A 23,405-nucleotide genomic window follows, 5' to 3' on the forward strand; every position below is an offset into this window, starting at 1 on the left:
CTTGTTGATCTAGAAGTGACAGGGTCTGTGGGCATCCAGACTGCCTTCCTAGGAGCTTTGGAAATAAATGCCTGAGGTAGAATTTGTTGCTGCAGAGAGTATTTTGAGCTGAATGTAGAGATGTTACCTTTGAAAATAAGTCTTCTGGTTATGTGTGTCCCTGGGTAACCCATATTTAAAAATACAGAACTGCCTCCATAGTCTAGGGTCAGCCCTGCCTCTTGGTGAAACATCGCCTCCAGTCACTTCTCTGTTTCAATTTTTGAAGTTTTTAGTGACCCAAGGTGTGTCCTATAAAGCTGTACACCTGTACAATTTTAGAAATGACAAAGTAGACATTGCAAATTCATTCTGTGGAGATTTATAATACATGTACACACACCCTGGCTGCAGTTGCCGAAGGTGCCATAGAAGCCCTGGGTCCTGAGGGCAGACTGATCTTAGAAACCTAAGAGATACTGTATGTCAAAAGACTGCACGGACCCTTCATACCAGGTAAAAGCCATAAAGGAAGAAGAGGGCAGTTGGTGGGGAAAAGCTAAAGCTAAACTTAAAGCCAGAGTTGCCTGGAATAAAGACTACCCTTTTCTCTCTTTTCTTGGCTGAAATGACATGATGAGAGTGACAGGTTTCAAGCTGCATTTACAGCTCCTCACACAGTACAGAACTTGTCTAGATAATAGGACCACTGGTGGCTGATTGCCCCGAGCTGACACTGGCAGCAGGGAACTGTTAAAAAAGACCGCAAAAAGGGTTTTAATCATGATGTGCTATATCCAAATATTAATTAGGTTTCTATTCCTATAACACTGCCAAGGTTCAGATATTTCCAGGAGAGCGAGGGGATGATTCCCAGCCAATAGTGGCTGTATTCCAAGAAATAATTACATGGCGGGAATGAACTGACACTTGGCTTCATTATTGACAGCTCCTCTTTCTGCAAAGGTCAGGCCCTCCAGCCCGGAGACAGCCTTTGGGCTGGAGAGCCTATGCATGCTCCAGGTGTTTGCTGGGCTAAAAACTGTGGTCCTTAGCGCTGAGAAGACACAGCCCAAGGGACTTTCCTTTGTCAGGAATGACTGAGAATGAGCATCTCTGATTGACGGTCATAAATCAAGTCCTCTAGTGAATCAGAAGGTTTAAAATAATGAGAACAGTAGTTTCCAAACCCTGCTCCCCAGAACACCAGTTTCCAAAATATTATGGAATCCCCCTCAAAAGAAAAGCTTCCCCTAGCCAAATGTGGTTGGGAAAAAGGGAATTTATATTATTCTCCTCTCGAAGCTGTGCCGGGCATGTAAATGTGTTAAGCCTCTAAGACCGTACTATAAGAAACATTGGTTTAACACTAGTGAATCCAGAGTTTACTCAACTTATTTGTCCATGAATATGATAAGAAAATCCCAAATAATATCTGGAATGACTACTTTGGAGTTACTGAATCAGAGAAAAGACCTATGCAGTAACAGAGCTGGGCCAGGCATCCTCAGTTTAGTTTTTGGTGTCTCTGAAGCATACACAGCACTTGCAGTTGGGACTGTCTCCATGGCCATCAGCTCCCCTTCCTTGGTCCATAAATGAGAAAGCATCTGCAGATGAAGCTTTCAATTTGGATTCTGGAGAAAATGGGATTTGGTTCTTCCTGTAACTTGCATTTTAGGTCATTGAGCAGTTGTAATTGCTTTGTTGACATGAGCATATTTAGGTGTTTGCTGAAGGGTCAGTGCCAAAAGAATTAATGTCCTGGTGGGCTTGTGTTTTTCTCTGAGGCAGATATTGATGAATGTACAGAGGGAATCATTGAGTGCCACCACCATTCCCGCTGCGTTAACCTGCCAGGGTGGTACCACTGTGAGTGCAGAAGCGGTTTCCATGACGATGGGACCTATTCACTGTCCGGGGAGTCCTGTGTTGGTAAGCAGCTTTCAGCCTTGCCCTCCATCCTTCAGGGCCTTTGCAGGAGGGGCAGCCAGCTCTGGTACTCTCTTCAGCTCCTGGTGTTAAAATATGACCGCTCGCTGGTTAAACCCATCTGTTTTCAAACTCCCTTCCTCGGCAATTCAGGGATTAGGCCGGGAATTAGGCAGTGAGGGGTTTTCGAAATTTTAAACAGAAACAGGAAGAGTCAGAGGGCAGAGTCTGGGTCTGTATGCTAAGGCATTTAGTTCCTTCCAAAGGACATCAGGGCGGCTTGCTGGAAGGTTTAACTGTTGGAGACACAGTTGTGAGAGAGAAGGAACTGTAGCTGAACTTTGAAAGTTTCCTTTGAATTGGAACTTTTGTACTGGAAAAGTCACGGTGCCTCTCTGAACCTTCATCTGTAAATATGCAAAAATGTGAATAGTAATACTCATGCATGGTTAGGATTAAATTGGATACTGTATATTTAAAGATGATATGCTTGAATCAATGCACGAACATATAGTGGCATTAACCTTATTATTGTTAATGCCACCACCATCCTTGCAAGGTCCCCTTTAATCACTGTCCTGCTTGCGCTTCTATTAAATGCTGAATGGAGGAAGTTAGCAATGGAGTTCATCACCTTCAGGACCTCACTACTTTCCTGAAATCCAAACAGCTGATAAAAAATGTAATTGTTGATATGAGAGCCGTGGATGGTTTAGTTCTTTTATGTCATGTGGACTCAGCTGATTCTTAAGGCTGATTTGGACAGACCCAGCAGGCAGGCATTCTGACCATGGGTTCCCAAAGCCAAGGTGGCTGAGTTAGAATTCATTGTCTCTGCTCATTGCATATCTCTTTTTGTAAAGGTCGCTACAGGGATCTACTTGTGTGTTTTTTTTAACTTCTCCCCTGAGATTGCCTTAAAGCAAAGATGAATTAGGGGCCAAGAGGCAACAGCATGAATTATCTAGCACAGTTTAGAGGTGCTGTTGAGAAGCCTGCAGTGTCCTTGTTAAAAGCGTGGACCCTTGAGCCAGATTCCCCGCAGTCATATTCCAGCTCTGCCTCTTCTAAGTAGGTTACTCTGGGCAAGGTCTTAGCAAGTCTGTACCTCATAGGAGTGTTGTGAGAATTAATTGTATTCATATCTGTTAAATGTTCAATAAACGTTAGTTATTATGATCTTAAATGTTCCTGCATATTCTGCCCCATGCTCTATCCATGATTCTTTATTGTTAATGCAACCTCAGGGAGCGGTTTGCATTTATACTGGGTCTTCATATTCCTGCTTTACATACAGCTCGGAAAGTGCAGCTCAGAATACTAGTAAACAGGTGTTCTGTGAAGAGGGCTAGATCAAGCTCAAGCAGCTCGTGTACCACCGCACCCCGAGGAAGCATTCTTAGATGTCTTCAGAGGAGTCATCACTCCTCCCCTCTGCTAACTAGAGCTGTTTTTGGTGTGTGTTTCTACATCTTGACTTATTACACCACCACACAATGTTTGTGCTCTCAGACTATGCTGTGAGCATGAAATAGGCTTTTATGCTTCTGTCTCTCCCATGACACCCTTTGGTAGTCGGTGTTCAATAAACGCAAAAAATGCAACCACATCAAGTGCTGGTAAAGAAACACAGTCACAGAAAGGATGACACCTTGCCCCCTGGCCCATCGCTGTTGTCACACAAGTGGAGACTCAAGCCTGGGTCAAGAGTGACTCAGCAGCCCAGGTCCCAAGGGCAGTCCCTGCTTATACCTGTTGTTCTTATGTAACTGTCCATTGCATCAGTGTGTTCCCTGTCACGCTCATAAATGTCCCTGATAGGATGACATGAGGCCTCACCTGCTGGTTTCTCTCTGCTCTGCTGAGGGGCATGCCTGGGGCATGGAGGGTGGGGTCAGAAGCTCCTGCATCCCTGGGGGGCACTTTGTTCATCCATGAACTGATCCCTGATCTTCCAGGAAAACCTCACAAACAGGATTCCTTCCCAAAGGAACAGAGTTGTTTTTATTATGGCATTTCTAACTTGGGTAATTGTTCATCTGAATCCCCCTTCATTTCCACACTTTTAGAAATATCTTTCTAAATGAGTCTTAATAAGAACAGAAATATGAGCATCATTTAGTGTTTCTTTGGTAGTCCAGGGAACTCTGTTGGTTCAGAATTATTTCTTGGTGAAAGAGGTTTATAAATCAGATCATGTCTCTGTTTTGTTTCTGCCTTCTATTACCTTCCCACTGAATATAAGATAAATTTTCAACTTCTTCATATGGCCTCCAGGGCTAACTCTTGGACTCATGCCCTATGTATGTTAGCCTTTTTATCTTTTCACACCTTGGACATGACACTGAACTCACCCATTTTCAGGACCTTTGCTGTTCTCTGTGTCTGGAACACTCGACTCCTGTCTTATCACATGACTTTGTTCTTCTTTAAATTTAATTCTTGGCTACAGTTCCACCTTTTCAAGGAGATGGTCCCTTGAAAAAACATTTTGTCTAAAGTAGTCCTTCCCCAGTCACTTCCATTGTATCGCTCACTCTCCTCCACATTTTCTATACCATTTTCTGTGATCAAGTTTATTGTGCATATGCCTGTGTGTGATTGTCTTCTGCCACAAACATGCAAATTCCCTGAGGCCAGAGACCTTGCCTGTCCTTCACCACTGCACCTCCAACCACTAAACCACTGGGGGCATGCAGTAGTAGGCATTTGAGGCACAAATGATTGAGGAATAGATAATCTAAACCACATTAAGGTCAGGTTTATTTTCTATTTTGTTTAACATAACTCACTTTATAGAGTGTGATACATACACAGGATGTCAAATATCACAAAATCATGTGAGTATTGTCATTCAGAAAAAATATTTATTGAGAATAACCATTGCATCAGCACAGTCTTTGGGAATATGGGTGTGAAAGAGGTAAGATCTCATTCTTAAGGAATTTATGACCAGAAATATTATGAATTTCAAGAGCATATCTTAATGGTACTGAATGTTATCACATCAGAATAAGCCCTTAATAACATCAGCTACTAGTGCTTACATTAAAAAAATAGCAACTAAAACAATCCTTAAAACTAGTTTTAAATGTTTTAGCAATATGTACTCAGCTATGCTTTTCCCCCAGATAATAGAAGGAATGGCATACGGTAGAAACTAAAATGTGGCAGTTGTAGGCTTTTAGGAGAACAGTGGAATGTACTCCGTGCCATTTTTTGTTAGATGAGGATAATAACACCTGCTCTGTTGACTTCATCAGTTACTGTAAGCATCAAATGTTATTGATGCCATAAAGAACAGCACCACGCAAGGTTTACTCTTTCGTGACTAAAAGTGTTTAAGATTTGCCTATTTCGCCTAAAGTAGATCACATTATTGAACAAATGACTAGTCTTAGACAGACAGAATCGGAGTTCTTGAAGATTAAGCAAAGTGTCTCTTTCTCTCTCTCTCTCTCTCTCTCTCTCTCTCTCTCTCTCTCTCTCTCTCTCTCCCTCCTTCCCCCTCTCTCTCTCTGTCATTTTTTAGTGTATCTTAATAATTCCAGAAATGAGGGGCACACAAAAATTAGCCAAGTGGTATTTGCAAAAGAGGATGACAGTGACTCATTGTTCCTTAGGGTACAGTGCACTCTGTGTTTGGACACAATGGTGGGGATCAATGATTCTGATTTTAACAGAAGTGGTGAGAAATTGCTTTTTTATATTGGCACTAGAAGCCTGATGCATGAAATTCATGCAAGGGTAGGCCCTCACAGCCTCCCTGGCTGCTGCCTGGGCCCTTGTAGCAGCCCAGGCTTCGTCCAGAAGATCATCCGGAAGGTCGTTCCGCTGTTCAATTTGCATATCATGCCTTTATTATTATAGATAATTATCTGGGTCATTTGGCAATGAAAACTGATATATAGTTAACAGTGGCATGTATAAAGAGCAGGATTTTTACACATTTTAAAAATAAATTCCAACTCCCTCGGATGTCAATCTGTCTCCACGATCTTTCTTGTGTGCATGAATCTTTTGTTCTCCTCTGCGCCCCCTCATTCTCTGCGTGGATCATCAAGCCTACTCAAATACATCGTGCACTCTTTCCAAACCCTGTACTCTCTGTTCTATACTTCTTTTCTTGCCTGCTTTTCCCTGACCACCCCTCTATCCCCATTTCCACTTGTCAAATTCCTGATGAGGGCCTTCCCCTAAACTAGTGATGTTCACACCTGCTTTACAATGGATTCCCCTGAGTAGCTTTTCAAAAATACCTGCAGTGGGACATCACATCTGGGATTCTAGTTCAATTGATCTATTGTAGGATTTAGATGAAGGTCATTGTTTTTGTTTAATCTCCAAATGATTAGAAAGAGTATTCAGCTAATGTAGAGAATCACTGTTGTAGATTTTCTCTAATAATGAAAAAATGCCTCCCTCTTATATATCCCCACAGTTATATGTTTGTACCTCTTTTATGAAACTTACATATCAGGCTTGTCTTTTCCATCAGTTCTCAATAGCCCAGAGTGCAGTTTAGGCCTTTTGCTATCCTTTATAACCTTGTGTTGAATTAAATTATATTGGTCATACAATTTGGGCATCAAAGAAAATTTTCAAATCCAAGTAAACCCCATTTTATTGGTCAGTAGCTATTCTTATGGGACACAGCCCCTCTTGGCCTCCTAGTACTGCCTCCTCCACAGAACTGGATTGTGGGAAGCCAGTTCCCAGACGCTGGAGCCTGCTCTCTGATCCCTGTAACCAACTCAGTGAGGATTGTGTGGTCAGAGTAGCTGAGCAACTGGCATCACCATGCATAGCCACATAGACCAGCCAGGAGAGGTTGCAAGGGAATGTCTTCGGAAGATGTCAGTTTTAACGTGTTGATGTGTCAGGGTTGATTGAAATGGCCTGAGAAGAATTTGGTCCTGCTGTTCCTGTCCAGAGTGTGGTTCTCATAGGAGCGGAGATGAAAACGGCTGGAACCTGGAAATGCTCCCTGGGCTAACCTCACTGAGGAGGTGGGTTGGGGGGCAATGAAGCCTTAGAGATAACAGTGAAGTATAGTGGAGAGGCAGGTGGTAAGTCCACATAGGTTCAAATCCCAACTCTGCCACATTCTAACTGAGCAGCATTTGGCAAGATATTTAACTTCCTAAGCCTTCATATCCTTACCATACAATGATTAAAGTAATAGGTGCTGGTGAAATGTTTCCTGCTATAAGTATTCTTTATGCAAATGTCCTGGCAAGTAGTAGGTACTAATAGTCAACATTGAACCCCCCTTCACTTCAACTCCCTCATCTGTCAAATGAAGACAGGAACAGTAATAGTTATGAGAGCTAACACTGAGAGCTAACTTTGTGCCAGGCACTGCTCTAAGCAATTCACAAAAGTGCCATCCTCATAATTGCTCCAGCAGAATTGAGAGGATTAAATAAGCTAGCATGGGAAGAGCAGGTTCAGCACTTGCATTCTAAGTGCCCCATAATGTTAGCCATCCTCACCCACTGAGCCCCCTGTGGTAGGAGCCTGACACTCTGCCAGGGAATTGCATGCATTGTCTACTTGAATTCTCACAACTACCGTAGGAAGGAAGCCCCCTTACTATTTCCATTTTAAAGACAAGAAAAGGGCCCAAGGATTAAGATGACTTGTTCCAAATTCTAAAGCCCATAAATGGCACATAAGCCATAATCTGGGTGTGTTTGATCCCAAAGCTTCTGCTTTTAATATGCTAATGGAAGTAAGATCAGTGATGAACCCACCACTAGAGTTATGTATTCTACTCCACATAGAGCAGCTGGAAGTCAATGAGATAAGGCAAGGATAGAATGAGAGAAAATGAGTGTGACCCAGATGGAGAGATACTCGATCCAGTCTGGTCTAAGAGCATTGGGGAGTTACTTTATCCACTGAACTCAGGGGCAGGGCTTTGGGGCTGGGGCAGGATGTCAAGCGGCAGGTTCTTAACAGTTAATCTGATCTCACCTTAGCCTTGACAATAACATCACCTGGCTATCCACTGATGTCAGTACCTTCCCTGCACATCGGGTGTTATGAATCCAGAGTAGAAAAGGGACAGTGGTCATGAGCACACGTTGCAGATGTTGTCCCAGGAGACTCTCTGGGAGCTTTCTGCTCCCCTTCAAGTGCAGGCATACATACATGCACCTGGAGATATTCAGCATGTAGGATAAACTGGATATATTCTGGGACTTCTAAGGGAGGGTCAATGGACACCCTCAAGTTCGGTGGTAAACACTTCACAAAATGATAACGGAAAGAGTTCATTGCACTAAACTCAGTCACAATCCCACGGTTCTTGTTCACCCTCAGCCTGTCCAGCTGACACAGCCTGGCCTGTGTGCTATTCTCCACTTGAACTTTGAATCTAAAACTAGACATTTTGGGGACTTATTCTAACAGAACATTAAACAACTATAGAGTCTATTCTGGAGGCCACGCCCCGCCCTGTTTAGTAAATTTCCAAGGACAATTTCCCTGTTGTTCAAACACCTTTTAAACAGCAGTCATGCTCAGCCCTGGAGCAGAGGGAACAGGTTTGGCCTCGGAAGCAGTGCTCCGTGTGTGGGGAGCCAGGAGACCTCTGGTCTAGTCTAGGTGACACTAACGTGTGTGATAACGAAGAGGAGGAGAATTAGAACACTATTAAAACAAAACTCTTCATAATCATCATGATGTTGTTATATGTATGTTATCCATAAAAATAAATCTTCTGTGGTCTTACCACTAATCTAGATGGTATGGAGGATGCAGGGAATTCATCCCTCAGGGAGTGTAAAACACCAAGTTGGAGACAAAAATCAACATGCCCATACTGACCAGTAGCACTCTGATATGATTGTAATTAACTGTGAAACTGTCAACCTTGAAAAATATGTAGGTAATTAGGGAAGAGAGAGCACTAAAGAGCAATCTTTCCAGACTGCATGGGGATGATTAGACCTGAAGGATGGGAGGATTTAGGTATACAATAGTTACAAAAATAAATATGAATGATAGTAAATGTGAACGATAGCTAAGAAAAAACAATTACTTCATGTTCTAGGCACTCTTCTAAGAGTTGTGCACTTTCTAACTCCTTTTATCCTCAGAACAAGGCCACCGGGTGGGAGCTGTTATAATATCTGTTTATGGGGCAAAGACAATGAGGCAGGAAAATGTCCAGTATATCAGGCGTAATCATGTAGATTTCTTCTTCCAGGAAATGGTATTCAACATCCTTCCTAAGGACTGTAGACATGTTTACGATTTTTGAAATATTAAGCAACAGGAATATTTCTTTCTTTATTATCTGCTCAGGTCTTGCTGTACCAGTGATAATACAAGAGCCAAACCCTCCGTGCGAGATAGGTAGCCAATGAGGAGAAACATCCGGAGGCACAGCCATGTGTGAGAGAGCCGTGTATCTTTCCGTTCCCACAATTGCCTCAGCTGGTTGTTTATTAACTGGAGATAACTTATGAAAGGATTAAATTAAGGTGTAAACAGTGATGATTATTCAGTTAATTGCCTCATTTTCTACTTCATTGTGTTCTTGTACATACACCCTAGTACAAAGTGCTTGATCTCTTTATTTAGTTTATTGTGTGTGTGTGTGTGTGTGTGTGTGTGTGTGTGTGTGCGCGCGCGCACGCGCGCAGAGGAATTCAAGTTTTGCTTCATGCCCATGCCTTCTGGGGCCATCCCATAACTGAACAAATGACCTAGATTGATGGCCATCTAAGAGGTCACTTGAGTACATCAGCATGTTCCCTGGGAAAAGCAGCCTCAAGATGATGGGAATGCCTAATATTGCTACGGGATGATGTCCAGTCACCATCATGGGGATCAAAAGCTTATGAGTCAAAAAGACAGGCATACCTGGCAGGCAGGTGAGGAAGCTAGCTCACCTGTGCTCTGCAGCTGAGGTCTGAGTGGTCACTGCCTCCTGTCCCCAGCTGCAGGGAACTAAGAAGCACAGCCCTGCACTGCAGGCCACATATTTTTGAGTGGAGTCTGGCTTCTGCTTGGCAGAGAGAGAGAGCAACAACAGAGTGATTTTGACTAATTGAAGCCTGTTCTTTGCCTTATAGTCGGCATCAGTGATAAAAGCCCAGCTGGGGCAGTGACTCCAACAGAGCATTTATTAAACTCTGGATCTTAGGACACTAATGCTGGGGTATTTTTCAACAATGGGTTCTATGAGGAAATATATGTGGGATATTCTAAATTAATGGAATTTAGCTAGTTTATTAACTGCCGTTTCAGAGCCTTTATGATGCATTGTTAGTATCCCAACTTATTGGGCTTAAAAACCCTTTTTTTCTGGCGGGCGCCTTTTGGACTTGGCACTCTACAATATACACTAACTGAAAACTTATGAATGAATAGAGCCTACTCTAGGGATTTCTAGGAAACCTTCTTTGTTCAGTATTATGGAATTATGAGCTGCTCAAAGGACGTTTTGCATGTGCTTTTCTGCAACAAAAAGTTATTAAGCACACTACTTGTCCTTTCATTGCCAGCAATTTTTACAATACCATTTCATTTTGGTGTAAGGAACTTATTAACATGGGAATTTTTATCTATTACTTTCATTTTTGCTGTAATTATTAAAAAAAATGTAATCCACTCAACTCTACCATACTGTACTGAGTGATTTTTCTAAAGGCTTTTTCGGTATGAATAGCTGCTTTGTTTCTAAGCTAAATGGTGTCAGTCCCTATGTTTTTGACTAACGTGATTCTCTTTTGAATAGATATTTTGTCTCCTTTTCATTTGCCAGCCTACCCTCTAATTATTTAATAATATTTTGACGACTGCTCTCCTTTTCACTGTGGTAAATGAAGACTTGGTAATGTTATATTTCAGGCCACGGCAACTCAGACACAGTCATTGGAAGCCAGTTGCTTATTCAGACTCTAGGGGTGTAAGGGGGACTCATGACAGTTTTGTATTGTGGGAACAGGCCCAGTGGGAGTTCTGGGAAAAGGAAGCAAGAAGAGATGGGCGCGCTGTAGGAAGGCTTTATTGGAGGGGTGGACTGCACACTAGAGGAATAATGTGGCTGATACACAGGAAATGACTGACATTTTTCCCTAAAAGGTTCTTTGCATTGTGGTTATGGTTTGCTTTAAGGCCTCCTTTTCACTATGAACTTGACATTTTTGGAAAGATCAAGCAACAATAGTAGCACATTGATTTTTTTTTTTTTCTGCACAGTGTCTTGAAGCGTTTACCCTGCAAAATCTTATTTATAGGTTTTAAATGACTTTATTCTTTAATATTTTTCCTGAGTAGTTGGCAGTTACAACTGAGTGACAACAGAATGAGTAGGGTATTCCTAAGGAAAAAAAAAAATTGTTGTCTGAACATTAGTGCCTATGAACTCAGTGTTCTGTGGAGGTTAGGGCAATAATTCTCAAAGTATGATTCTCAGACCCTCAGCATCAGCATCCCTTGGGAATTTGTTAGAAATGGACATTCTCTACCCCACCCCAGACCTACTGAATCAGCAAATCTGAGGGTCAGGCTTGGAGATGTTTGTTTGTTTGTTTGTTGGTTGGTTGGTTTTTTTTCCCACAAGCCCCCTTCAGCTGATTCTATTGTGGACTCAAATTTGAAAACCACTTACTTGGGTTATTTAAAAGCCTTCAGAGGTGTCCATGAATGCCCTGTATATGTGTATATGCATCTTTGGGAGGAAGCAGAACCAATTGTCACTGGGATCTCAGAATGACACTGACCCCAATGATGCAGAAACTACTATTGAAATATCAGGATCCAGATTCTGTGTTTCCAGTCACAACTCTGACCTAATTTCTCTGTGTTTTCCACCTAGGGATCTACAATTTGGTCTCAAGGGAGAGTTACCTGCTTTCTTGTTTCTGAGCGCTTCTTGGTAATGAATTCCATGTAGTTGTTAGCCTCCTGCCTCCTTGAAGCACAGTGTGAGCAAGTATTTCATTAGAGAGATGTCTGGCTTGAGTGTCTTAGAACCAAAACCCTTGTCTCTGCAGCAACTCAAAGATCAGCATCTACAACATCTTTGAAATGAATATTGATTTGTTTGTTTTAGTTGAGGTTACTCATGTTGCTCTGAAATATTTACCTGTGGTTTATGAGTAGGGGATTTTAACCTGCTGTACTCAGACCAAACAAAGCACTCTGAGCATAAAGTCATCGTTCACTTGTTCAGCGAGCATTTCTTGAGAGGTTCTTGTCTGTGCTTATCGATGTGGGAGTCTAAGGCACACAGAGAAGAATATCCTTCCAGTCTAGAATGGGGCGAGAGGAGGTAGGGCAGGTGGAGCTGTAGAGTAGCTAGGTACATAAAATAAATAAAACTAAAAGACTTTAAGAAAAAAGTGACTAACTCCTCTTGGGGTGGGGGCCTGTGGGGATGGCAATGTGTCTGAGACTCTTTCACAGAAAATGTATTTTCACTGAGTCTATTGGAGGAGAAGGAAAAGCAGGCATTAAAGTAAGCATTTCAGGCAGGAATAGCACTGGGATTGAACAGAGTCAGGAAGGAAATCAGAATGTGCCCCAGGGATGGCGAGACTTCAGTGGAGATGAAGTTCCTGATATACTAGTACATGGTGTGTTGTGGGTGGGGAGTGACAAAAAAAGAACTCTGAATATGGAAATAGAGACCAGGTTATAAAGATACCTATATTCTAGGATGAGTTGAAAGTTGTGAATCCTATTTCATAATATTAGTGTTTCTCAACATTGTTGAAACATTTATTTGTTGTGAAAACATGTTGGCACTTTTATATATATGTGTGTGTGAAGCTATTTTTAGTATAAAATATAGCTCTATAGATATAGTAGTGTTTCTGACAAAATTTCCTACCCTTTGCTTGTATTGATGTGATTTTCTGTATACCTGTGCAAATTTGTTCTCTGATTCCTTTTGCTTGAAATGCCTTTCTTAAAAAAATAAAAGGGAAGCCATTAAAATTAGCCAGCTATTGACTGTGATCATCATTAAGAAACTAGTATGTGCCGAAACCGGTTTGGCTCAGTGGATAGAGCGTCGGCCTGCGGACTGAAAGGTCCCAGGTTCGATTCCGGTCGGGGGCATGTGCCTGGGTTGCGGGCACGTCCCCAGTGGGAGATGTGCAGGAGGCAGCTGATCGATGTTTCTCTCTCATCGATGTTTCTAACTCTCTATCTCTCTCCCTTCCTCTCTGTAAAAAATCAATAAAATATATTTTAAAAAAAAAGAAACTAGTATGTGCTAACAATTTGTTCTATAGTTCTCATAACAGCTATTTGTTATGATCCCCCATTTTATAGATGCATAAACTTGAAGAACAGTACAGTCTGAATTTTCTTTTGCCACACAGCTGAGAAATTGTGATATGGCTTACTAAAGCCATTAGTGGGGACACATATAAGTAAAATATGGGTTCCAATATAAGTTTCCACCAATCCCTAGATACATGACCTTGTAGCAACTCAAACTGGGTCATTTTCCTGCTAAAAAATCTTTGAGATAATGAGATTCCCATTAAGATTTATTTGTAGCTCCTCGGTCTTCTCTGTAGGGGCTGCCCTTCTTGGCTGTGGGAGTCCCAATTATTGTTCTTGATCAATGCCATAACTCTCCTTACCCGGGGATAGTTTCTGGAAGAGGTTTGTCACTTCCTGGAAGTCAGGGGCCAAAATGAAGTGGTGAAAAGAAACAATAAATAATAGCCATGGAAGGTCTTTGAATTCTTGGGGGTTGTAATGTGACCCTCTTGTTATTTTCATTGAGACATGATTTTAGAATTGCACCTCTGACAGTGTTTTTCCACCTTTGCTTTCTGTGTAGGTGGCAGGGTGTTTCTGGTAGTAAATGAAATTCCTTGGTGACCTCTGTGTGCCTAAAACCTTTCCTCGGTGTGGGAGAGAGAAGAAATTATTTCTCATCTGACAACTTGCTTGAGAGAATGATTTGTCAAAACAGAGTTAGTTCTGCCCTAGCTGGTTTGGCTCAGTGGATAGAGCATTGGCCTGTGGACTGAAGGGTTTGATTCTGGTCCAGGGCACATGCCCAGGTTGTGAGCTCGATCCCCAGTAGGGGACATGCAGGAGGCATCCGATCAGTGATTCTCATCATTGATGTTTCTATCTCTCTGCATCTCTCCCTGCTTCTCTGAAATAAATAAAAATGTATTAAAAAAACACACCAGAGTTAGTTCTGGTTTCCCCCTGGCTGGACTCCCCCATGCATATTTGTCACTTAGGATTCCGCTGCCCACACTGCAGTGCAGACCAGGAAACCACGCTGCTCCATGCCGGGCTTTCTCTCTTTGGCACCTGCTGGTAAATACTCGCTTAGAGAGACTGTGGATGTTTCCATTAATATGGAATGTCCGAGAAGGCTATTTAATTCTCAGAAAGCTCTTTGTTATCCTGAAGCTGGATTCTGCCATTCACCTCTACCCTGCTCTTCATCTGTCACCACTCCTGTTCTAGCTCAGTACTGCAAAGGTGAGAAGTACTTATATAAAGAAAACACTGAGGATCCAAAGGACAGGGTTCCTTCTTAAATCACAGCTCAACCAGATTCGAATTCAATACATGTTTCCGCATTTCTTAGTAGGTGAAATACACTGTAAAAGGAATGGTGAGCCCTAGGTGGTTTGACTCAGTGGACAGAGCATCACCCTGTAGGCAGAAAGGTCCTGGATTTGATTCCAGTCAAGGGCATGTGCCTTGGCTGTAGGCTTGATCACCAGTCCTGGTTGGTGACATGTGTAGGAGGCAACCTATTGATGTCTCTCTCACATTGATGTTTCTCTCTGTCTCTACCCCTCCCTTCCACTCTCTCTCTCTTAAAAAAATGTGGTGGGGGACACAAAGATAAATAAACCAGAATATTACTTTTGAATGAATAAGAAAAATAGAAAAGTATGTTCACAGCTAAGTACACAAGGCAACATAAAGATATATAATAACAAAATAAAAGTAGGAGAGATAATTCTTTTCAGTTGAGGGTGACATTTTGTTAAAGAGATTAACAACACAATGAATATAACAACAGAATGCATATGGCCCAGGGTTAGGCATTGATTAGTTTATAAAAACATATCTGTTCTACTTCTCTGTGATACAGATGCAGTAATAATATTACCCCCCTCTCACCTATCAGAAGCTATAAAAATGAATAAATCTAAAATCATTGGCATCAATACTGTAGCCTCTATGCAGTAAAATTCTCTTTGGATACCAAGTATTTCTATATTTATAGATTTTTAAAAAATTTACTCTCTCCTTGGTCAGAATTGAATTGATTTTAAACAAATTGTTATCACTTAAACATGATTTGTCCGTGGCAGAAAGTAGACTAATGGTTAGTTCGGAAGGCTGCTCTGCTTTTATTTTACTCTCATTTTCCTGCCTAGAAGAAACTTTTCTCCATCTGCAGTAAAACACCTAAATGTGTACAGCCTACAAATAAAATGTAGTCAGTGACCAAGGCAAGTTCTTGGAGGGTCAGCAAACTATATTCTTTCAATATGAGTCATGTAATATGAGCCCAGGTCTACTGACTGAGGCTCATGAGAGAGGTGGAGTGTCAGCATTCTTGGGTTGGGCTATCCAAAGTACTGATCAAATCCTTGGAAATTTGTGTGGGAATTCAGAATTCAAGTGGCAATCCCCAATTAGCAGGCAGCAGTGGGGTTGGCTGCATACACAGAGCTCAGGGCTAATGGTGCAGGTTTGAAGATATCCTGAAGAGATGCGACCTTGGCATTCGTGAGATGAGTGATTTCTATGAGAGGGAAAGTATACAGACCATACAAACAAGAACAAGAACAGCAGCTAATCATTTTGAGCCATTATTGTAAGATACACATGTACTTACTGAAATTACCAGATTATCCCAGGGGGGATTTTTATCAACATTTTTCAGATGATAGGACCAATGCTTAGAGATATTAGGCAAGTTTTCCATAGTCATACACACAATAAGTTGCAGGGATAGGACTGATGCAGTTGACTCATTTGTCCCCTTTGTCTGATTTTAGCTGTGAAAGTCATCTCTCTCAGGAACACCCGCCACCCCCCACAGTCCCAGGAAAACTGGAACAACAGGTCACATTAACTGGCACCCATAGCTACTGGGTTCCAAACCCTAAGTTTTGAATTGGTATGTAATACTGCCTCCACTGAGGAGAAATGAACCCAAAACCAGAGATGGAACCTTAGGAAATGTTACTGACCTAAAAAATGGCAGAAGACTATCTGGTCCATAATTAAAGGATCATGTCTGTATCCTTTGCCCATTTTATCCCCAGTCCATAGCACAATGTCTAAGACAGAGTAGATGTTCAATAAATATATGTGTAATTAGTTAATTGACTGGTGATTGGTTACTAGTGACTGGATGAATGAAGAAATAAGAGGATAAATAAGGCAGTATTATATCCTGGAAGGGTCAAGAAGCCAGCTCTTAGACTGAAATAATTAATAACAATATCTGTTAAGTGATGGGTGCTGACTGTGCAAACTAATGGTCATGAGAACCTTCAGTATTTGGGCTTTGAAGAGAGGGTCACAAACACTTAGGAGAGGATAGATGCATCCATGTGGGTAGCTGCTCGTTGTAGACACTGGAAAGAAGACCTGAATCTAGGGAGTGGATCAGGTAAGAGTGAGCCCAAGCCTGGCCAGTGTTGCTCAGTAGTTAAACATTGACCTCTGAACCAGGTTGTCATGGTTCAATTCCCGGTCAGGGCACATGCCTGGGTTTCGGGCTCCATCCTCAATCGGGGGGGCGGGGGGGCATGCAGGAGGCAGTTGGTCAATGATTCTCATTGTTGATGTTTCTATCTCTCTCTCCCTTTCCCTTCCTCTCTGAAATCAACAAAAATATATATTTAAAAAAGAGTGAGCCTAAGCAAGGTGTTTTCTTTTTTCTTTGCCCAAGAAAGTCTACTTAGTTAAAGGAAAAGGGGATGACTCACTGGAGAATAACAAAATTACACACTGGGCAGTAAGAGGAAGGCCACAGGACAGGGTTCCTTCCTACTCCAGAGAGACTAGAGGCAGTAACTGTAGAGTCAACACCGGAGGGGCATTGGACCTTCCTCCTGAGAGATACATGATAGCATCTCAAGTAGATGAAGCTGTAGTTCACTAATCTTTCAGGCTTTGCCTTTTCAGGCAGAACTCCTCAGTGTCATTAAAGCAAGATGAGTTTGAGCCCCTCACTTTGCTGGTAAGTCTCTTCTGATGTATCCAAAGTGTGTCAGCCCACTCCTAATAGTCTTTTCTCTAAAAGGCTTATAAGACATTCAAGTGGGGTAAGACTAGCACACATAGAGCTCAGCTATAACCTCTCTTGTTCTGACCTGAAACATACTCTGGAGCTTGAAATTTCATTAGCCTTGCATTTTGCAAGCCCCGTCAGACCTCAGATTTCTCTACTGTTTCTTTCACTTAACTTTGCTCATGTGCAGCCTGTATATATTTTTTTTCTGTAATTTTCTCTCTGCCAGTAAAGGAAACAGTACTGATTCTGCTTTAACTGTGGGAGAGGCCTCTGTGTGCTCTGTCTTATTTATCATTTCTAAGCCCCCCAGCTCTGTGCTCATTTCTAAGCTATTAATGTCTGATAATGCTTTCCAAGTCAGAACACACAGCTGTATAGTCAAACCCCACGTTCAATTTTGTTTTCTGACACATCACCTGTTTTGAGTTTGAAAGTAAAACTAGATTTGTTCTGAGAAGTTCTCAAGAGAAAGGAAAGGGGGTAATAAAGAAGTTCTCTCCTTTGACCTAACTGCTACCAAACCACTTGGAGGACAAATATTTCCCTGGATCTCTGAAATGAACTCGTAGAAGTTTCAGCTCCTGAGGCAGGTACCATTACAGTTGTTATGTTATTCAAACTTCTGCAAAGCCACTTTTTTTTTTTCTAGAAGGGTGGGAAGATTGTTTGGGGCTAGGCTGGGCTTGGTTTACTTGCTGCTGGTATAAATAGCTCTGAATTGTATTTTCTTACATGCTCAAGTAATCTAACAACCTCAAATTAAAGAACAAAGCAGATCTACTAGTCTTAGGCACAAGCAGACTTTTTTAAAAGCAAAACTGAGTACAATGATAGCTTTCAGAAATTGTGAAAATGTCAATGCAAGAAAATTAACTCTAATATAAGCTTAGCAGTGGAATTTTATTGAAAAAAAAACTTTATCTGAGCATGGACCATTTAAATAGTGAATGTACAAAGTGAAAAACAAGAAAATTACAGAAAGCCATGGCTTACAATAAGAAAAAAAAACAAGTATACTTTAATGATTATAGATTTGAGTTTGGAATATCTTGCCTGATTTTTGTTTCATCACCCCTTTGTCATTGGTCTGATGATGTGGGTAAATATCATGGGTGAATGTCTTTGTGTTTGCTCAGCAGAGAACAGTTGCTATATGTAAATAGGGTGCCTCCTCCATTTGTATGCCTTGGGACATGTATAATAGATTAAGTTAGTTTTGTGCAGAGCAAACAGGTCTGTATTACCAAGAATATGAATAATGTCAGTTTCCATAATTGCTAACATCTGGCTTTCCATAAATCTGTTAAATTGCATGGAAGCAGAATGAGATTTCTGTGTCATAAGTACAGCAATTACATGGAGCTCTGTAGGCAATGTGGTCTTATATTCAAGTCTGAAATCCTTTGATTCTGGAACGACAAAGGCAAATCCAGGTTTTGCACTTTGTTTTTAGTGCTCACACTAGGTGTGTTCATCTTTATGCTCAGGTGTCTTAATTTATGAGAGGAAAACACTGCAAATATGTGTGCAACTTTGTGATGCAAAATGTTGAGAAAGCATACTATAGTTGGGCATTAAATGCCACTTTAGAGATTTTAGAGGAGACCGTAAATTAAATATCCTTCTGTAGCCACTGTTTGTGGATCTGTTGAAATTACTCTCCCAGACAATTTATTTAGTGATTTGTTAATGGGCATTCCTCTGTATTTATATTCAAACATTTGACAAGAAACTGGGATGGGAGGGAGGAGGGTAAGTTGCCTTGCTATTTGAGTGTGTTCCTATTTTGCTGTGTTTATCATAATTTGAACCAAACCCAAGGACTTTTCCACACAAAAACTTCACAATTAAATGTATTCCCTAAAGAAGAGGGTTGTGGTTATGTCTTAGGCTTAGTGAACAACCAGAGAATGAATTTTGGCTCTATAATAGTGTCAGCCTGTAAATTTCCTGAATTTAAGTAATTTAAATAAATACATCAAACATCCTCAGTGTATTACATTGTAGTTGGCACTAAGGAGAGAAAAACGAAAATATTTAGTCTCTGCACTCAATGAGCTTACTAGTTATCTAGGGAGGTGGGTATATTAAACATGTCACTCCTGAGAGATGAATGCAGGAACATCATGGTATATGAAGTACAGAGAAAGCAAAATGTGAATAGTGACTGTCTTGCAGAATGAGGGGTGGTGATATCGGATCACAATTTTGATGAATACATGGCAGTTAAGATAGCACAGGAAGGGAAGTGCTTACCTTTTCAATGAATTACTTATACTCCACCCCATTACAAATGGGCTGAGAAAAAGTAGAGTTAGGAAAAGGGGGAGTACTCAAATAAAAAAAGTCACAGACTGAGGAAACAACATGGTCTGTGTATCACCTATGGCTTTTGAGTGAAAGGGTGAAAGGCAGAAGGTAACTATTAAAGTGTAAGATTGGGGCTTATAGGATTTTCTAGGAGTTTGAACCTTTTATTCTAAGCACCAGAGAACCACTGAGAGGTGTTCAGCAAAGGAGTGACATGGACACATTTGCTTTTAGAGCAAACACCACTCCCATGTGGAAAGTGTTTAGAGCAATGATCCTCATCTGGCTGAACAGAGCCAAGATGTCTGCATGCTACTTTATACCATTTAAATCATTCTGTAGTAGTGGAAACTGTCCACCAGTACTTTTTCAAGGTTCCCTAAATTCTTTTGATTGGGCCCACAATTGAAACTCCAAGAATAAGAGTGAGAAGTGACTAAAGTCAGGGAGACCAGAAAGGAGGCTAATGAAATAGTCCCAGTGATAAGAATGTTGATCTGAGCAAACACAGAGTTTGAGAAAAATCTAAATTTTATTTGTTATGATTATGTATGTAATGAGCCATTGGTCTAGCTATCAATTTACTCTCTATCTATATCTCCTAAACATATAAACTCAACTATAAATGTGATGAGAGAACTATACGATTAAATAATTTAATTGTTTCTTTCAGTAAAAACTGGGGAGTCAGAATATGCAAATGGATCACTTTAGTATTATTCCGCTTAATGCCATTACAGTGGGAATTCGGATGTGAATGGTTAATATGAATTTGCTTCATATTGTGAGATACTTAGCTGAGGAGGTGGGGCTTGAATTTTGTCTAAAATATTTATATTTAATAAATCAAATCCAAAGATTTAGTCAGACTTTATTATGTTATCTACATTTTTATTTTCAAACAACCTTAGATTAAGTGGATATGGTTTTATACAAGAGATAAATGGGGGTCAAAGAGGCTCGATAATATGATCAAGAGCACATAGTGTGATATGTCAAATGTCTTGTATGAAAATATTTATAGTATGCACTCAATTAAATGAAAGATCTTGCTTTCAAATATGACTCCCACACTTTTAATTAGGAGGATTTGGAGTAGTGGAAGATGAGAGAGGTTTTAGGCAGGAACATCATCTAGTAAAATGCTTTGGCAATGACATGGGCATGACCAGGAACAATGAGGAGTAATTGCGGTCTGATTATAGTTAACCTGGAATCTAGGCATCTTAATTTGGGATCATCTCCACAGTTTTCAAAGAAGAAATCATTATTCATCAACTAAATGTCTTGACTGAGGCTGCAGTTGGTGGAACAAAATAAAAAACTAAACCTCAGAATGAATTAGCTTCTAGAAATATTATTGGAATTTCTTAACATCTTCTACTTTGTACCTGGGCTGTGAAGCCAAGTATTATACCAATGCAGTGCCTGCCTTCAGGCAGAAAAGATAGGTCATGTCTCTCTCGTTATTTTTAAGTTACAGTAGTTTCAAAATCTAGCAAACTTTTAGTAATTGTATCATTCTCAAAATTTTAACTAAAAATACTGAAGAAGATTCACATAAGCTCTTATCCTTGAAAATGAGTTGCAATGTCCAGAGGGTAAATCATTGAGAGTAGACAAACCAGAAAATATTATAGTATACTGAAAGGGGGCACAGACTTTTGGATCTTGAGTTGACATGGTATAGTGGGAAGAACTCTAGAGCACCTATCAGAAGCTCCAGGACACAATCCTTGCTCTGACGTGTGCTAGCTGTGTGACCAGTTAGCCATCTCTGCACTTTAGTTTCTTCTTTTGTATCATGTGAATAACTCTTTCATCTTGCAATTAATTATATGGCATAATTCATGAGAAAAAAGGTCTTGAAATACTTTGAAGCAATATATAAAAAATGGCAGCAGTTAAATTTATTTGATGCTTTTGAGCATTTTATTGCTTTGAGCACTTTAGGGGAAAATGCCAGCTGTTAGGTCCGATCAAATAATTGATACCCTCTCCCTTGGGAACTAACCTTTAGGCCACTTCACAAGGGATATTCCACTTGCTTAGACCACATTCCACTTGCTAAGACCATAATCTCTTGCCTCTGGAGTTTCCAGAATCTGGACTTGCAAAGAGAATTCTCTGCCCAGAAAAAACCTGCCTAGAGAACTTTTAAAACCTCTGACTTCCTATCTTTTGGGGCTGGTGCCATTTTGGTGCTCAGCCCATCTGCTATCCAGATGACCTAATACTTTTATAATCCCTCACCACTTTGGCTTTGAGTGTCCCTCCTTTGGTGACCCTAACACCAATGACAATTTTTTTTTAATTTAGCCCATAATCAAGTGCTTGCAACCTTATACATATTTAATATGAAATTTGGGGTGTAGAATAAGTTAATTTACATTGTCCTTATTCTAACTTGTGCTTCTCCTTATCGTCTCATGAGGACAATGTCTTATATGCAAAGAATCTTATGCATAGCAAACGTTTGGCAACAATTTGTTGGAATCAATGTTGTCATTTGAAGGATAATTGAAGGTCATGACAGTAGACTGATCAGTGGAGTAGAATACTCTGATAGACAAATGACCAATGTCTTCAACTAGCATAAATAATGTCATAAATAAGAAAAAGGCTTTCCTTGGATGGTCTCAGAACTAGTACCAAGAAGTAGAATCTACTGCTTAATATATTTCATTTCAACTTAAGGAAGACATTTGTAAGAGTAATTCAGTGATGGAATTGGTTACCTTGTGAGGTAATAGATTGCCTGCTGGGGCTGAACAACTCCCTGGATTATTGTTAAGGTCACCTGAGCTTTTAATGTGGGAGGGCTGACTGGATTTATGTTTTCCTTCCATACCTGGATATCAATGAAAAAAAAAAAAAAGCAAAATAAATGTGTGTCTTTCATCACCATCCACACCATTCCCTACGGTAGCTCTGAGATGTTTTCTCATTTGGTAACATGCTGCTGGCCATTAGGATGGTGAGGCTTGATTAGGAAAGCTCCTCCCAAGAACTGTTCCCTCTTCTTTCATCCTTGGCCCCAGGATCTGCTTGAAGTCTACTGGTTCAGGGTTTCCCTAATTACCCACTTGTTCCTACTCAGGAGTAATCAATCTATTCACATCTTTTCTAAAAGACCCAATTCTCCATAGGGTGCATCTCCACTGTTAAGGATGGTATAGTTCTTGAAACTATTCTAAAGTTAGTACAGAGCTACTACCAGATAATTTAGTAATTGGAGTGCAATAGTTGCAAGTTTAAATCTCAGACCTGCCACTTATTAGCTAAATGACAGTGGGCATGATAATTAACTTCGGTAATGAACCTCAGCTCCATTATTTGCAAAATAGAGATAAGAACAGATCCTCCACCACAAAGCTGCCTGGCAGCATAAATGAGATTATGCATGTGAGCAGCTTGGCACAGTACCTGGCACAAGGTAAATGCTCAGTAATGTTAATTGATGTTATTGTAAGTGATTAGTATTTTCTAATAATTGGCTAGATTCAAAAGCTCTATGATTTCTTTATTGCAGACATTGATGAATGTGCCTTACGAACCCATACCTGCTGGAATGATTCTGCCTGTATCAACCTGGCAGGAGGCTTTGACTGCCTCTGTCCCTCTGGGCCCTCCTGCTCTGGTGACTGCACCCACGGAGGAGGAGTGAAGCACAATGGGCAGGTGTGGACCCTGAAAGAAGATAGGTGTTCTGTCTGTTCCTGCAAGGTAAGATTGATGTATGCTGCAGAACTTGTGATGGTACTTTTTTCTCTTCCTCCCCACTGCTTCCTCCAGCCTCTTGACCCATGGGTGTCCTGTGGTTCCTGAAAAGACTTCTCCTGTTCTAATCCACCCAACAGCTAATGATGATGCTGGGTGGCAGGCATACCTGCTCTTAAGGAAAAGTGAGGTGTGA

General features: G+C 40.8%; 1 protein-coding gene across 2 annotated transcripts in view; it reads left to right on the plus strand.

Moving 5' to 3' along the window:
* NELL1 (neural EGFL like 1) overlaps window positions 1-23,405 on the plus strand; it is a 706,205-nt gene that overhangs the window by 660,452 nt on the left and 22,348 nt on the right. The window contains exons 16-17 of one of the 2 annotated variants that reach the window (XM_036325664.1): window positions 1,774-1,914; window positions 23,022-23,215. In XM_036325664.1, coding sequence (XP_036181557.1) covers window positions 1,774-1,914; window positions 23,022-23,215 — 335 coding nt within the window. The remainder of the gene's footprint in view (window positions 1-1,773; window positions 1,915-23,021; window positions 23,216-23,405) is intronic. The other variant, XM_036325665.1, reaches the window with a different exon arrangement.

The sequence above is a fragment of the Myotis myotis genome, unplaced genomic scaffold, assembly GCF_014108235.1.
Source record: "Myotis myotis isolate mMyoMyo1 unplaced genomic scaffold, mMyoMyo1.p scaffold_m19_p_10, whole genome shotgun sequence".
NCBI classification, from domain to species: Eukaryota; Metazoa; Chordata; class Mammalia; order Chiroptera; family Vespertilionidae; genus Myotis; species Myotis myotis.